Raw genomic sequence first — 18,052 nt, forward strand, 5'->3', positions numbered from 1 at the left:
GTCAAGAAAGACATCCAGGAAATCTGAAAACATTTCTAATAATATTATTATCATATTAATATCATATTGTATTATAATATTATTATAAATGAAGCTTTAAAAAGAATGTTTAATTATTTATGATTGTATTTTAAATGTTAAATGATTTAAGATAAAAAGTTTGTACACACATATAGACAGGTGACAAAAATAAAGAGAAAATGGTGGCTCTGTTATGTTGTGATGCATTTTGCTGGCATGATTTGTATCAACTTGTCCCCATAGAGGGAAGTGTCTTTGCTATGATGAAACATTTCTATCCAGATAGCAGTCATCTCTTCCAGGATGACAAAATCTTCATTCACAAGGCATGAGGGCTCACTAAGCAGGTTGATGAGGATAAAAATGATGTAAATTTAATGAAATTTCCTGCCTGGGATTAATAATGTGTTAACTTATATACTATGGCCTTTACAGTCACCAGAGCTCAACCCAACTGAACACCTAAGAAAGATTTTGGGGCAACATATTAGACAGCACTCTCCACCACCATCATCAAATCATCAATAATGGGAATATATTTTAAAAGAACAGTGCCCATCACTCCATTACAGTTCCAGAGACTCATTCCTGGACCCCCTGCAATTTGCCTACAAGCCACAGGTAGGCTTGGACAATGCAGTAATCTATTTACTGCAGACAGTCCACTCACACTTAGCCTGCAGCAATACCATATCAAGAATCACATTTTGATTTCTCAAATGCATTCAACACCATCCAACCCCTCCTAGCAAGTGTTGAGAAGATTTCTACAATGCAGGTCAGCACCTCCATGATCACCTGGGTCACAGACTATCTGTCAGACAGACCTCAGTTCATGCAGCTGGGAAGCTGCCTGTTTTTGCAGCTACTGAGCAGCAGGATGTTGAGCTTGTTGACACCTACAAATTCCTTGGTGTCCACCTCAGCAAAAGGCTGGACTGAAAAGTCAACATGGAGGCTGTACAGGAAGGGGATAAGCAGACACTATCTTCTGAGGAAGCTCTGGTTGTTTAATGTTTGAGCCAGATGTTGGTGCTCTTCTACCAGTCTGTTGTTGCAAGTGTTGTCTTCTTTGATACAATATTTTGGGGGGATGGGATTGGGAGCAAGGACGATCAACAAACTAATAAAGAAAGCTGGCTCTTGCCTGGGATGCCCCCTGGACAGTTTTTAAGTGGTTGTGGAATGGGAGACACTGGGCAAACTATTATCCATCTTAGACAATGTGTCAATCCCCTCCATGCCCTACTGGTCAAACAGGTTCATTCAGTTCTGCTGTAGCAAGGAACAATACAACAATTCATCACTGTACCATGACATTATTGTGCATTAGAGACTATTCCTAGAGTAAGCTCATTGGACACGTTACATTTTTGTGCTGGGTTGCATTCTACTTATTGCACTGATGCTACTCATAATACTATTATGTTGACATGAGTAGTGCACTGTGCAACTGTACAACTGTCGTTGCTCTGTTGATCACAGCTACTCTGCTACACATTTGTGATTCCATACCTATTCTTTTGCACCATTTGCATTATACATTACATGAATCATTCATCTTCCCTGGGGTTAATGCTCCAGTATTTGCACTGACACGTTTCACATTTACTTAGAAGACAGTGTATATAGTGGGGGAAAATAAGTATTGAATGTGTCAACATTTTTTTCAGTAAATATATTTCTTTTATTTTTTTCTTTTATTTTTTTTTAAATATATATTAAATGAGACTATTCACATGAAATTCTCACCAAACATCAGTATTAACTCAAGAAATTCAGAAATATAAAGAATTCACAACATTAAAGTCCATAAATAAAGTTATGTGTAATAAGTGGAATGACACAGGAAAAAGTATTGAACACGATAAGAAAAAGCAGTTCTCCAAGGCAAGGTAAGGCAAGGAACCAACTGAAATCCATAAGTAATTATACCTCCAATCTGTGCAAATTAATATCAGCTGGGTTAGTATATTGATGGTCTATAAAAGGCTTTTCATTACCAAGGTGTCACACAAGAAACATCTCATGATGGGTAAAAGCAAAGATCTCTCCCAAGACCTTCGCAACCTTATTGTTGCAAAACATACTGATGGAATCAGATACAGATGTACTTCAAAACTCCTGAATTCTCCAGTAAGCACCATTGGGGCCATTATCCGCAAGTGGAAGCAACATCACTCCGTTATTAACCGGCCACGCACAGGAGCTCCTCTCAAGATTTCTGACCAGGGAGTCAGAAGAATAGTCAGAAGTGTAGCCCAAGAGCCAAGGACCACTCGGAAAGAGCTCCAGAAACACTTGGAGGCAGCAGGTGCTCAGAAAATCACAAAGAAAACAATAGGCAATGCACTCCACTGCTCACGCTCATCACGCAAGGCTCCATTACTACAGAAAAGGCATGTCAAAGCTCGTTGAAGTTTGCTACAACTCATTTGGACAATCCTATGAAATACTGGGAGAGTGTAGTCTGGTCAGCCAAGAGCAAAATTTTTCTTTTTGGCTGTTATACTACACACCATGTTTGGAGAAGTAATGGCATCGCACAGCACCCTTAAAACACTAAACCATCAGTGAAGTTTGGAAGTGGAAGCATCATGGTGTGGGGCTGTTTTTCATCGCATGGTACTGGCAGACTTCATATAATTGAAGGAATGATGAATGGAGCCCTTTATGAGAAGATTCTTGAGAAGAATCTGCTTCTATCCACCAGGATGATGAAGATGAGACGTGGGTGGACCTTCCAGCAGGACAACGATCCAAAGCATACAGCAAAGGAAACTCTCAATTGGTTTCAGAGGGAAAAAAAAAATCAAGGCGTTAGAATGGCCCAGCCAATCACCTGACTTGAATCCAATTGAACAAGATTTAAAGACAATATGTATAGAAGAATGGACCAAAATCACACATGAATACTGTGACTGATTAATTTCTTCATACAGGAAGCGTCTTCAAGCTGTCATTACAAATAAAGGCTTCTCCACTAAGTATTAAATAAATTTCAGTTAGTCAGTCAGTCAATACTTTTTTCCTGTGTCATTCCTCTTTATTACACACAACTTAATTTATGGACTTTAATGTTTGGATTTCTTTATATGTGTGGATTTCTTGAGTTAATACCAATGTCTGGTGAAAATTTCACATGAATAGCCTCACTGGAAATATATTTACTGAAAAAGAATTTTGACGAGCCCAAAATTTATTTACCACACTGTATAAAGCTATACTCACTCTATGTCCAATATTGTATTTTATATTATTTATTTTTTTACTGAATATGTTTGTCTTGCTTGCACACTATGTTTTTGATTGCTGTTTGAGTCTTGCTCTAGAAATCTCGATAGAGTGATATATCTATGTTGAAGAATCAATCTTAAGGTACACTTAAGATACAATCCTAAAATATTCTGAAAGCATGTTGTAGCCCATCATGTTACTAAGACATGTTGTTGTTGTTTTTCCTATAATGTTTCTACATGCCTGTCATTTACTAAATACTGTTAGTGTGGAAATAGAAGTGAGACCATTAACTGAAGAATTCTCCTTTCTTTCCTATGCTCCTTATTATTGGCTAGGTTTATGCTGGTCTAGGGCAAAATAACATTTGAAACATATCTGCATCTTCCAGCTGTAACTGGGTAGGATAAAATATCTTAATTATGCCAACAAAGGCCATTACAAATCAGCACAAGAAATGACAATATCTGATCAGACATGCCTACTCAGATTCTCTCATAATAAATGTAATAAGAACTTGCCAGTAGCAGGCTTTTCTTCACCTCTCACATTTTGACTGTGAAATAGAGGCCTTGACCGTTTTCAAATCCCTTTTGATTCTCACACCTGAATGAATAATTCCTTTCCTTTAGAAAAACCTCCTTCTCAGCACCATAAGGCACTTTATATTCAGACATATGTGCCACCTCTTGGTGCTATAGGACAGAGCAAACACAATGCGTCATCTAAAGAACGGCTGAAGGTCATGAGAATGAGATTGTCAGTTTATTAAGTGTTGGTATAATGAGCAATCTGTACAATATTATTCTCTTTAGCAGAGCCAGACAGACTTCCCTACCCTGATCAAACGAACAGAGTTTCTATCTTAACAAACCTTGACAGGCTTTATGTGAAACATGGCACACTAGAAGATGTCAATAAAGACTTAATGCACTATTCAAATAACCAAAATAAATTCATTTTTGGGAACTTCACTCCACATTGGTTTATGTATGGTTATGAATCAAATAAAACTGTTTGAAACTATTCAGATAGAAGTGATCATGAAAATCTACTTAAAGTAAGGTATCAATACTGAAAAATTTGGCTTAACTCTTGATTAAATCACATTGCTCCACTAGAAGGCCATCTAACTTTCTGTTGTGAACTCTTCTATTCAAATTGTTTGGATATATCTTAGCTTATCAAAAAGAAACAGCCACATATTTAAGTATGTAGCTAATACAGGGGCCAAAGTACAAACCTGCAATCAATAAAGTCCAACATTGTGGTGACGCTTTTTACTACTTAAAGATGAGACCACTGCTTCAATTTATAATAAAGCAGCTCTGCAAGATCCAATCTCTTGGCCACTTTACAAATTGTGTTACAGTATTTAAGCCTTTTTTGGAAGGATATATATATATTTTTTTGCTTCCATATTTACTTCATATCTTGCACATATATTTACATGGTTCCAAAATAAAAACCTGATAGGATGCAATGCTCTGTGCCAAATGCTACAGTCTTGCCAAAAAGCTGAAAATATTGCCACTCTTAATTATTCTTTATATCATAATGTATAAGAAGCCAACAGTTGTACACTTTTACATGTTACATAAAACATTCTCCAAGCTGCCTCATTGGCTTGACAGCCATAAGACTGCACTACAGCACACACAATGTTCACCACAAATAAGCACTTGGTACAACCCCAATTCCAAAAAAGTTGGGACGCTGTGTAAAATGTAAATAAATGTAAATAAAAATGGAATACAATAATTTGCAACTCTCATAAATCCATATGTCATTCACAATAGAACATCGAAAACATATAAAATGTTTAAACTGAGTAAATGTACCATTTTAAGGAAAAAATAAGGTCATTTTGAATTTATTGGCCGCAAAACGTCTCAAAAAAGTTGAGACTTGGGCAACAAAAAGCTGGCAAATTAAGTGTTACTAAAAGTGTTACTATTTACAGATCATCACATTCTGTTTTTGTTTTTTGGAATTGGGGTTGTAAAAGATACAAGTGCCATCAGTCATGTCTACTAAAATTAAAGTGAATTCAGCCTGCAGTAGGAGGAGGTTGGTGGGTGTCTTAGATGACGGAAATACTCATTACACAAAAATTCTTCATGTGAATATTCTATCACTGACTGAAAGTCAATTGCAATACCCAGGGTCTTTGTGAGGCTGCATATAAATGATCTATTTTGCATGGACAGTAGAGGATAATGTTTTAGTGTGACTCTTCCTAAATTAATCAGAGTACTAAATTCTTTTAAAAGCTCTAAAACCTTTAAAAGTTAAGATGGTAGCAACTAACTAATTCATCCAGAGCCTCTGAACATGAACAATGGCTGAAAACATGGTCAGATTTTGTTCTTTTAAAAGATGGAATGTATCAGGAAGAATCTTTTAAAAGAACAAAATCTGACCATGAAAAAAGTGACAGTTCATTCAGTTATTATTGAGAGTAAACCAACAGTCCTGGTGATTTTAAAGACAATGCAGATAAGATGCTTATATTGTTGTCTTGATGGGTACATTTTATAACGTTCAGAGTATAAATATAATAAAATCGCAGAATAATAAAATAATAAGAATTTAATAAAATGGAAGAATATGAATGATCAATAATTGTGTTATATTTCCTAAAAACAGTATAAACAGTACTCTACAGAAAGTATTTGTATCACAAAGCATTTGGATACCTAACCATCACACCCATATTTGCTCTTTGAATGTCCCTTCCCAGATTTAGTCCCCCTCCTTGCTGTTATAATAACCTCCACTCTTCCAGGAATGCTTTCCACTAGGAGTGTAGCTGTGGGGATTTGCCCATTCAATCACACGAACATTTAGTGATGTCAGGCAAGGAGGCCTGAGGTGCAGTCGGCATTCCAATTCATCCCAAAGATGTTCAGTGGGGTTGAGGTCAGGATACTGTGCAGTTCTTCCATATTAATCCTGGCAAACCATGTCTTCATTGAACTAGCTTTGTGCACAGGGGCATTGTCATGGTGGACCAGGTTTAGGCTCCTTAATTCCAATGAAGGGAAATTGTAACACTACTATCAATGGCATCATCAATATAACATTTTCAGTTGAATATAATATGCAAATGTTAACTGATTAATTGTATATTAATAAAGTGTAAGTGTCCAGTAAATGATAGTACTGCTGTAAGTTAATCAAATGTAGTCCATACCATGTTTAATCTGCACACATAACCCATTGTGCTGAGAAGTGTAGAACTCTTTAGATACACACAGCATACAGTAGACACAACAACACAATAAGAAGTAAAATATATAAATAAACATCTCAGAAGCTCATAATAGTATGTGGTACTAAGCTGGGGATCAATTAAATGATTTATACTAAGCCATACATTTTGATTTGGTCACTTTATTTACAAATATTGGTGAATACAATTCCTTTTGTATGTATAAGATTTTTACTTTGTGGGAAATCTCACTTCAATGTCTTAAATGGATTCCATAAAACTCTTCCTACAAACCATGCCACTTTTAAATATATTCTTGATAAATGTATTCTAAATAGTCTTTCCCCATCACAAATATATGATTAATAGATAACAGGATTTTGCGACACACCGTAACATGCAGACATCTGATGAAGATAGACTTGAAAAGCAATGAGAAAACCAGCAGATTCTAACACTCCAAAAATTACTACAAAACAGACCTTCATGACATATGTCTCTCATGACAAATCATCCAGAGCTTTCATTTATGAAGAACACAATGATAATAATTTCAAATAGATTACTAGCTTCTAAGTGAATGCATGCCAATTGTACTTTGTGCGAGCATAGTCAGTAATACTTTTACGGAAACGTATAACTTTACCTCTCCCCCTCTATTAGGTAAAAAAGGAATCACAGATGTTTATTGTGTAATTTTGACCGTCATCCCATAGTGTTGTCCTCATGCATAGCTCTAGTTATAGTGTTCATGGTTATGTATCTGGGCCAGGTTCTTCCTCAATCTGCAATAATCCAGTGAGGTCACATGGAAGTGGGCTGCCCTGCTGTGGAGGGAATATAATTTGTCCATGACGTCAAAATAAACAGAATTCTTTTTTTTATTTAGTTTGACCTATGATATAAAGACTGGTGACAAATTAAATGAAAAACAGTGTCTCAGTTTTGCTGTAGGGGGTATTTTGCTGATGTGGTTTGGGTTCATTTTTCTTCTTAGAGAGAAGCATCACTGAAAATCAATACAAAGCATTTTTATCCTGTTGGGAGTGGTCCTTTCCAGGATGAAAATGTCTCCATTCACAGGTCATAAGGGCTTGCTGAATGGTTTAACAAGTATGAAAATTGTGTAAATCATATGCTATGGCCTTTGGAATCACCAGATCTCAACCCAGTGCGAGATTTTGTACTGACATCGGTTAGGCATTGTCATCACCACCATCATCATACCAATTGAAGGAATCTTTTGGAAGAATGGTGTTCATCCCTCCAGTACAGTTCCAGAGACTTGTCCACTCTGTTCCAAGGTACTATTCTAGCTTTTCGTGGTAACCCAAGACACTTTATCATATTTTTTTCTTTTAATTTGTCACTTGTTGCTATTTATGTGCAGAGTGAATGATGGCTTACTTTTGACTTGGATATAGCAGGAGTTACAGAAGAGCTGTTTGTTTCGTATCCTGACTTCAGCACCACTTTCTTTGCCGCCAAGATCTTTTTTGCATTGAATGCACTGAAATATGAGACACAGGGATGCAGAGTAAGAAGACTGTGTAGGCCAAGTGCATATGCCCCTAAATGGACAGATCTCTGACTCAGAGGCAGTAAGTTATATTTAAAAACGTAATATGAGAGGAAACCATTCACCAACAGGCTCAAGAACAAACCGGAAATAAAAATAGATACAAGCATATAAACCCTATGAAGGTGTGATAGTGGGGTGCTCAGCGGGGAATATGCAACACCGCAGATATAGAAGAAGGAAATGCAAAGAGAGAAATTGTGAATTCCCCTAGAAACTGGACTGTTACAATCATCCTGATGCAGATGCAAGCATTCCAGAGGGACAAAATGTTAGCTTCAATTATTCCTTTTTCATGTATGCAAAGTGAGAAGGATCTGAGTAATAAAGTTTGAGTAAGACAGATTAGACATTAGACATTAGTAACCAGGTTGACCCAAATCCCAAGAGAAGGGTGTTCAGAACTCTCACCTTAAAGCATTGTAAATGATAACAGAGCCCCAAGGACTCGATGATCATTGCTGCTCCTTTGCCCAGTGGCATATCACAGTTAGTACACATTTTCTTGCCACTGACTGACCTAAATTATAGAATGTAAACATGACCTGAGAGACCAGCAAAATGAACCACCACATGATTCAAATTATTCTGTTTGTGTTTAGACACTCTAGACACAATACAATACACAGGAAAATAATGGAATGTCGAAGCCCTGGGGGTATAGCTAATTTTACAGCTAACTTTATTTTCTTAGAGGCCAATATTCCCTAAATATTGTAAATCCTAACTTGGTCATTGTATAATGCCAATGTAAGACTGTAAGGCTGAGGGCTTTGCTCATAGTTGCTGAAACTAAAATGCTTAAAAACAGGTTAAAAAATATACAGTTTTAAGGGTGTTGCTCAACAGCCCAACAACAAGCCTCTGGCAGCTCTAGGATTTGACCTCACGATGTTCCAGAACATTTCTAACCCTAAAACCTTCACAAAGTACCTGTTTTGTGAGGATGGCTGATTCTCAGGATTTGTGCGAGTGCTGGATGTGGAATTGGGCAATGATGGCCTATGGGAGCTCAGAGATTGATATGAAGGCACTGTGGCAGCACCTGGACGTCCACTTTGGATTGAAGAATCAGTAAGAGATGAATAAGGACGGCTATAGTCTGGAATGGAGGAAGTGGTGCCTGGAGTCCATGATGACCTCCAGGAAGGCCGGTTTGTCGTCATGTCCAGGTTGTCCAGAGACTCACCTCTATCAAGCCAGTACAAAAGCCAAATCACAGTCAGTCACTTTTGTATAGTTATGGTATTATACAGAACGTCATATGCCAATTTAAGCATATTTCTATATATTTGCATTGACTTAAAGCTTTTTTTAAAGACATCAGTACAGGTGCAACTCAAAAAATGTTAATATCATGGAATTTTTTATTCCATAATTTAATTTAAAAAAACTTTCATATATTCTAGATTTATTACACAAATTTTGTTGTGCAAAAGGAGCCCCAACGAAGTATTGAGTGCATACATTAACATACTTTTCAGAAGGTCGACATTTCTGTATTATAAATTCTTTATTGTAATATTTTGAGATACTGGATTTTTGATTTCCCTGAGCTGTAAGCCGTAATCATCAAGATTAAAACAAAAAAAGCTTGAAATATTTCACACTATGTGTAATGAATCTAGAATATATGAAAGTTCCACTTTTTGAATTAAATTATGGGAAAAAAATTTACTTTTCCATGATATTCACATTTTTTGAGATGCACCTGTATATCTCAAGGAAATGAAGTTTATAGGAAAATAGGAATGTCACGGAGACACTAAGCACTGTCCTTCAATTTGTTCACATTTTTTTTTTAACCCATCATGTTAGCTAAAGATAACATACACTGACCTCCTCATGGGAAGGCTGTTTGGCTGTTTGTTTGTATTGTCGACTGCACTTTCACGGATCCAGCTGTTGTCTGTCAGCAATGAAGTCTTCTTCTTCATGTCCTGAATGATCTGCTGCCGTTCCGCTTCAGCTTGAGATAATGGTTCTTTCTTATTCTGGCTGGACTTATACAGAGCGCTCTCACCCAGACCACTGCTTACGGCTGGAAACAAGACATTATTTGAACAGGACCTCAGAGATAGTATCATAAATATAAATACATGCACACCACATCACTTCATTTCAAGCCTGAAACTGTTGAAATCAGACAGTTGGCTCACATGTATAGCATGTGTACATGGCATTTATATCCTGAATCAAGTTCTCGTGCACGTTGATTGAATGGTGAAGAAAGAACACACTCTCAATCAGACTTGATTAGATTAATGATCATAGATTTTTGCTGATCAGGTGATTGGCTGGGCTTCATAATCGACATGGTCACAAGCCATGGCCCACCTCTCTCTGGGTTACTGTATCTCATAGCACTAAGGATGTTTCTCCTCTCTAGTTCCAGCTCAGATGCAGCCTGATGTCTCAGGATATGAGGATCTTTCTTCCTTCGTAACTCTTCCTCCAGAAGCCAACCTGCCAGGCCCCTGTGCTTGCTATACACACCTGCATACAGCCGCACACACACGCTCGGTACTGACCAGACTACTCGGTACTGCTCAGTACTGACCAGACTAACTGTAAATTCTGTGAATTAGCGTCATTATACAAGACTTTGTCTGTGTAAGTCTTAGTCCAATGTTACGTTCATGCGGCAGGATCTGATGCAACTTCACATATGGCACACTCTGTATCTAATTGAATATACTGACCTTTAATATCATTTTTGTCATTGTCATCCAGCTCTGGAGTAGATTTGGACTTGGCCCTGGAAAATTGTTAACCAAAAAGGGTTACAAAATTTATATAGGCTATGTGTGAGTTTATAAAAACAAAAACTTTTTTTTTTTTTTTTTTTTTTGAGTTAGGCAACTAATCTTCTTAAAAGCACATTCAATGCAGTTTGTCACATACAGTGTGTCCACAACTAAACAATTAAATTTACCTGTGTGAGTAGGATAGCTCAGGAAAAGTATACTCCACAACACTGTGATCAAAACAGCAAAAGCAGCACAGAGAAGCAGAGGTTTATAGCATTCAAACACAAATGGGCACAAATAATAAAGATTGGTCTGGTTTGTGGTCTAGTTGTTAATGCATGACAACACACAACAGTGAGTATATAGTATGTTATTCACAGCAAAACCATGCAGCAATGGTAAACGCACTTGACAGAACTCTTTTTATTGCATGGCAACTCTAAAATGCAGCTTCAGAAAACATGCAGTGCCACAATTACTCCAAACCTCAACCAAATACTCAGGAATCTAAGTGAGAACACAGCTACTTACTTTGCCTGAAGTCTTTGATGGGCCTCTTGGCGCCTCCTCTCCTCATCTTCCTCTCTTTTCCTCTGCAGTCTCTGTGCATCTTCCTCTCTCCTTCGGTTTTCCTCCTCCCATTGTTTATGCTCCTCTTCCTCCTTCTTTCTCTGCTCTTCCAGGCGTTTCTGTTCTATCCTCTTTTTCTGCTCTTCCCTTCTTTTCCTGTCCTCCTCAAGGCGCTCCAGGTCCTCCTTTATTTTCCTCTCCTCCTCAAGGTGCTCTTGTTCCTCCTTTCTTTTCCTCTCCTCCTCTCTCCTCCTCCTCTCCTCCTCCTCTTTGAGGGCCAGTCTTGAAGCCTCCTTCTCCAGCTCAAGGCTCCTCAACTCCTGTTTAGTGGCATCACAAATATTTCACATTGGGGTTCTTTGGAAAAATTGGTGTTTACATTTTTAAATATAAGCACACATTGTACATCAAGGTTTGTAAGTATAAATCATATATTAATGCTGTAGTAATGTTTTATTATCAAATGTAACAGAGTCAAGGGTCATGATTATCACTTGTATACAGCGATGAAGGTGAAATAGTTCAGTATTATACCTGAGAATGCTTTGTGAATATTTCTACTTTATTCAACTTTAACTATTTGTATCAACTTAAAGTTTTACTTCACTTAGATACTCTTCTGATGGCATAGCTGGAGAAACAACATTATAGACAAACAAATTACATTACTGCTTGAGCTAATTCGCTAACTGAAATTTAACATAGGCATGCAATGTTGAAAGCCACACACCATTATCATAACTGATGCTGGCTTTAAACCTTATTATTATTTATTGTACTCAAATCGACTAGGCCTACATATAGATGACTACATATATTCGATACACTACAAGTCTTTTATGTCTTAAAAATCCTCTCAGAAATCCTGTTAAGTTAGCTCATGCTAGCTAGCTATCTAGTATTAGCAAACACCGAAGACTGCAGTGAGGTGAGTCGCATATATAATCAGAGAAAAGTTCTGATCAATTGTTTTTTTAAATCTATTTTTTGATACATAAGTACCTTGATACTTGAGTACATGTAATAGAAGATTTTATTAATCATATATTTTATATATGATTTTATTATTTATTATTTTAACCATGGAAGACATTTCAAGCATCTCTAATTTTTTACTCAAGTAAACTGAGTGGATTCTTTTAACAATACTTGATACCTCTTGATATTGTTTTGTGCCTTCTGTTACAGCCTCTTGCTGGGCTTTTCTAAACTCCTCCTCTAGCTTTTCTTGATCTCGTCGATACTTTTCCTGCAGGAAAGCAAATGAAAATACATTTTTCATAGCTTGGGCCACAAGCTAAAAAACAGATTAAATGAAGCTTGCCGTAACCTTATCCATCTGTTTATCAGGAAAACATTAATCTGTCAGTAAATACAGTTAAACAAAGAGTAATTTTAACAGACCATAAATAGCTCAAATAAAAAAAGGTGGTGCAAATGTTACCTGGAGCTGGCGCTCTTGCTCTTTTTGCCATTTCTCCTGTCGCCTGCGCTCTTCCTCTGGGTCCCAGGACCAGCGAGTAGAGGAGGCTGACAGAGAGGGAACTGGTAGCTAGAGAACACAGGCACATTTCTGTCATTTAACCAGCAAGCACACATGTACTAAACTACACAGCTACAATTATCAACAGCAATATGAACCAAGTATATCACATAGCTATGACTGTATATATTGATTTGATATTTCCTTTTTGTCCTCTCCTTTACTTACTGTTTAGGTTAGGTGTTTAATTTTTTAATGCTATGCCAGCATCAAGGGCTAAATTCATGGCAGAAACTAGGACATTAATAACTAACTAAATAAAAATACATAAATAAATACATAAAGAAAGAAACAAAAAAAATTATCATACAAAAGTCTAAATAGGCATACAAATAATTTTTTTAATTTAAATAGTAAAAACAATTTAAAGGATAAAATATTCCAACATACTATTTAATATTTTACATAAATAGTAAAACAGTATTTATTTATTATTTTGTTTCATTATTTGCACTGGGTTTTTTTATTTCTAAGAATTTCTAAATCTTATATATTATATATAATAATATAATAATATATATATTATTATAAAATCTTCTGATTTTTTTCAGCTAAATTCTTTAACGATCAGAATTTGAGAATTATTTTTTTACCATTTTCTCACTAGTAATGTTATTTAAAGCACTCTGAGCTGCAGTTCTTGTTTTTGTTGTTGAGTCATTACTAGAGACAGTATCCTAACCTAATCCCTAACCCCAGGCAAAAGAAATTTAAATTCAGTGCTTTCCCATACTATTCTGATTATTCTTTTCACATCATCTGACAGGCTGACTACAACATGTTTCAAATAATACACATTGTACAAATATTATGAGCACACTTTTTGACTTACATCTGGTATTTGATTTTCAGATCCACCTACAAGAAAAATTAAAATTAGATTGGATTTATGAAGAGTAATTTTTGAATTGTAACTTTTTATAATGGCATTACTAAAAATAAATGTATGAATTGTAACATGGAAATAAACACTGAGAAATCTTTGTTATTGTATTATCAGTGCACAGTATTATTTCCAATTCACTCACAATTTAGTCACATGCAAAAAGGTAGCAAAAACTACCACTTGAAAAAAGCCCACACTTCCCAACATAAATAGTCGAAAGCTACATGCAAGACACCAAATCCATGCTCAGCACAGCATGCAAAAGGGAAGAGGAACATTGTAGGCAACCTGAACGCCATACCAACACACACCGCACTGCATCCTACTATAGTCTCATCTCTTACTTTACATCAAGAGATGTACATATGTAGGCCAAGAGGGGAACACTGCATGTTAATCAGTATATCTCAATATTTTTTATTAAATAATTTATTCATGAATGCAGTATCTGACATGGAGCTGATCAGTGGAGGCCTAGCATATATTATAATGTTGAGTCTTAGAGGTTATTTGGGTGTTGATATGGTTTTGGTATGCAGTCTTGTGAAGCCCTACTACAGTTCTGACCAAAGAAATATATGCTACATATTATAGTTTACACTATAAAAATAAATAATTTCCCACTTTACACCTTCTGTTATTTCATATTTATATGCTCTGATGCTACTGCAGACAGCATGTCAGTGCGTTGATGTGGACAGACACTGCACACTCAGTGTTCTTTACCACATAAACTGACTGTGCTCTCTGCAGAGCCTGAGGGAAGGGTGCGTGAGTTACAACGGCTTCGGCTGCATGAAGGAAAAGAGGACGGCAGCATGAAGGCCTTGTAATGCCCAGCACCAAAAATACATAGTGAACAGGGGCTGCTCTTTTACCTTGTTCAAAAAACTCCGATCTCCTTTTAAGGTTTTTTAAAGAAATGGGTTCTACATGGATAATAAAAAGATTAAGGAAAGGACAGAGATTGAGAAAAGGACAAGAATCAACTCAAGTAAATGAAATCCAGATTCATTGATTCACATTTGGAAAATATTGCATTGAAAACAATTTAATTACTATTCATATGAACAAAAATCGACAGTAAATATAAAAAAAAAAAAAACCTGGAAAGCAAAACAAACATTCTACACACCAAGCATAAAACACAACATCCAATGCACTTTCCATTCTGTTTAGTGTAGTTCAGTCACAGAACGGGTAAATCTATGAGATATATGCTTTACCTTTGTTTCTCAGAATCACAGGTTCCTCATTAGTTCCACCATTAATGCCATTGGAAGGCAGACTCTACAACATAGTACAACAGTGATATAAAAACATTCAAATATATTATAGCAATGAAGAATCATATTTCTCATGTTCAGTGCTTGAGTTGCTCACATTGACAGGCTGGGAGCGGACATTCAGAGATTTCACAGTGGGATCCATGGCTGGGCGTGAGGTGAAGTCCAAGCTCATGTTGGCATTTGGCTCAGGGGAACCTAGAGGATCCGCACTGGTGAGATTGATGACCTTATGGCTTTTATATGATAGGGAAGGTAGGTCTTTGCCCCAATCTGATAGTTGTGTCATTGGCACAGTCAAAGATTTTAAAAACAGAAAATTAGCAAATATAATACCAGACACATGATTACACACAAGCGTCTGACAAAACAGCCTTTGCTATCAGGTCTATGTGTCTAAAAGTGGGGTTTGAGAGACAGACCACCTTCCCCTGCCATGCAATACACAAAGCACCACACACCAGCATTACCAACAAGCATACACCTCCTAGCACACCTACATGTGAGGATAAGTATATACAAACAAATCAAAACATTAATTTTGTAAGTTATTACTAGTTAAGAAGTAATGGGAGGCAGAACCTTATAATATTAGGGTGAAGAAATGTATTAGTAAATAAGTAATTAACAAGATTCCTAATGGTATATACTTGCTGGTAAATATAATGACTGTTACTAAATAGCACAGCTTCACATGCTGGTTTAACACTGCACTACTCACACAGGATACACACACAGTGAATAAAAGCACATGTAGCATGGGTAAGACAGATATTAGTATTGGAAAAACTGAGAAAAAAAAAGACAGATAGACAGACAGGCAGATGCATCCACGGAGATAGTTAAGGCACACATAGTGGCAGGAAACTGAAAATTAATGTACTATTTTTCAAGTTTCTAATTAACACCTGGCATATCCCCAAATGCTTACAAGTTTTTCTTTCTAAGAGTTAGTCTAGATAATGTAAGTATTATATGAAAGTAGCATAACAGTCTATTATCATGTTTAGAATCTGAATACACACACATGACTATGAGAAGAATGCTTGCATTATTTAAACATCTACTGTTTTAAATGTGCCTTTTTAAAAAATTTTTGCAGACTGTTATCAGTGTTACTCATTGTCATCAAAGATTGATATACACATCTTCCATATCATGGTATGTGACTCTACCAACCCAGGAGGAAGAACATTCCCACATTCCTACTTCAAATGAATGCCACCACAACATTTTTCTAAACTGCAAAAGGAATGGCAACAAAATGATTGGAAAACACAGCCTGACCAACTGACTGTATTACCTAGCAGGGACACCGATTAACTCTTTCACTGTTTGTTTTGCACTAATTCTGCTTTGATGGTGTGACCATTTGCATCTGCCATACCTGCAAGAGTCACTCAGGTAAAACAGGCTTGAAGGCATTGTTTCCTCTGACCAAACACATAGAATGCAGAGGAGTGTGGATGAGGGGATAAACTTACTGTTCTTTCCCTGTCTGCGAATGTCCATAAACAGGCTACCCTGCTGCAGGGCTTCATCCATGTTCCTTTTCCACTGCTCGTAGCTCATGTCTGCCACCTTCTGCCCATTAACTGCCAAGATCTGATCCCCGACCTGCAGGTGGCACAGCTCTGCTTGACTACCTATAAAAATGCACATGTACACACTGTTTCATGACACACAGAAAGTGCTGCAAATCATTAAATCATGTCCTCTTACTTTTATTAAGCAGAGTCTTAAGCAGTCTTCACAAACTTTGATCCACCACCAAAAGGGTCCTGTCTTTCTATTTTGGAGATATGTGCAACACATATTTGATTCGTCCTGAGCTGTGATTTATTGGCATGAAGGAAATGCTTTCCATTGTCAACCATTAGGTTTGCTGAACCCAATTATAAAAATTCCTTAGCTCTAGACATCCTCGTGAAATCAAGACTAGGTCAAGCTTATAATGACAATAATGTTTATTCTTTTTAACAAACCATAGTAATTTAAATCCAAATCACTGTGCTCAATAGTCACAGGATGCCACAGGATGCGCTTCACTTGAGCATCGACAATAGCCATTTGAGTTTTTCTACATCTTACCTGTACAACTTTACGATAAAATTTAATTCAATTATACATTAAATACTATATGTGAGCTTTACATATAGCTTTACTTATACTGTCCAAGTATTAAGCTTACAGCTGAACACAAAGATTAGTTCATTAATATATCCTTGCAGTATTCTCTAATTAAGAGCTTATGATTTCTTCATTAAAAAATGAGGAAAGAGGAAAGCCATTTATATCATGGTTCACAAAACAAATCTCATCCATCTGTTTGTTTATACCTGGTTGTAAAGATTTAACAACAGCCCCCATGGAGTCCCAGTTAGTCTGGAAGCCAAAGTCATGACTGCTCTTGGGTTTCTGGTTCAGGCTGATCCTCATTTCACTGTAGTTTTCCTAGAAGACACACACAGGATAGTTCAGCCAATCCAAACCTTCTCTTGTCTTAAAATACCCACTCAGCACAAGATTTAATAAGTGAGCTGTTTTTGCACTGCAAAAATTATATTCTAGCAAGTAAATACATCTTAAATATAGGACAAATTCAACTAATATTTTTCTAAGATTGCTTTAAAAAAACTATGATTATTAAGCTTATTTCTAGATATGTGTGCTCATGTCACACAAAATTGTCTTATTCGATTAGGAGATTATTTTTGCTTAATTCGAGTGTTTATGTCTAGCAGGAAGTAAAATGATCTGCCAACAAAATAAGGAATTGTTATGCTTGGAATTAGTAGATATGTCTAAAATATAGGCTTCATGGTCTTGATTCATGTCATTTAAAAATAAAGCAGTTGAAAACATTATAATAGCCATATATGGTTGTTTACCATTCTTTTCAAGGACATAATGCTCATAATATGTCAAGTTTATCATTGCAAAAGTTATAAAAGCTACACAAAACA

At 36.4% G+C, this 18,052-nt stretch overlaps 1 protein-coding gene across 11 annotated transcripts in view; it reads right to left on the bottom strand.

Annotated features, from left to right (window-relative positions):
• Positions 1 to 6,429: 6,429 nt before the first annotated feature.
• Positions 6,430 to 18,052, bottom strand: part of lmo7a (LIM domain 7a) — a 34,276-nt gene continuing 22,653 nt past the window's right edge. For 6 of the 11 annotated variants that reach the window (XM_047156034.2, XM_047156035.2, XM_047156033.2 and 3 more), the window contains 17 exons: positions 17,426 to 17,540; positions 16,571 to 16,732; positions 15,184 to 15,359; positions 15,027 to 15,090; positions 14,679 to 14,729; positions 13,747 to 13,772; positions 12,816 to 12,923; positions 12,528 to 12,620; positions 11,333 to 11,691; positions 10,987 to 11,028; positions 10,754 to 10,809; positions 10,389 to 10,547; positions 9,891 to 10,092; positions 8,985 to 9,242; positions 8,463 to 8,571; positions 7,880 to 7,982; positions 6,430 to 7,299 (listed from right to left, as the gene is read on the bottom strand). In XM_047156034.2, coding sequence (XP_047011990.1) covers positions 7,277 to 7,299; positions 7,880 to 7,982; positions 8,463 to 8,571; positions 8,985 to 9,242; positions 9,891 to 10,092; positions 10,389 to 10,547; positions 10,754 to 10,809; positions 10,987 to 11,028; positions 11,333 to 11,691; positions 12,528 to 12,620; positions 12,816 to 12,923; positions 13,747 to 13,772; positions 14,679 to 14,729; positions 15,027 to 15,090; positions 15,184 to 15,359; positions 16,571 to 16,732; positions 17,426 to 17,540 — 2,106 coding nt within the window. In that variant the 3' untranslated portion in view covers positions 6,430 to 7,276. The remainder of the gene's footprint in view (positions 7,300 to 7,879; positions 7,983 to 8,462; positions 8,572 to 8,984; positions 9,243 to 9,890; positions 10,093 to 10,388; positions 10,548 to 10,753; positions 10,810 to 10,986; positions 11,029 to 11,332; positions 11,692 to 12,527; positions 12,621 to 12,815; positions 12,924 to 13,746; positions 13,773 to 14,678; positions 14,730 to 15,026; positions 15,091 to 15,183; positions 15,360 to 16,570; positions 16,733 to 17,425; positions 17,541 to 18,052) is intronic. The other 5 variants (XM_017469934.3, XM_017469932.3, XM_017469933.3 and 2 more) reach the window with 5 other exon arrangements.

This window comes from Ictalurus punctatus, chromosome 6 (genome assembly GCF_001660625.3).
Source record: "Ictalurus punctatus breed USDA103 chromosome 6, Coco_2.0, whole genome shotgun sequence".
Taxonomy (NCBI): Eukaryota; Metazoa; Chordata; class Actinopteri; order Siluriformes; family Ictaluridae; genus Ictalurus; species Ictalurus punctatus.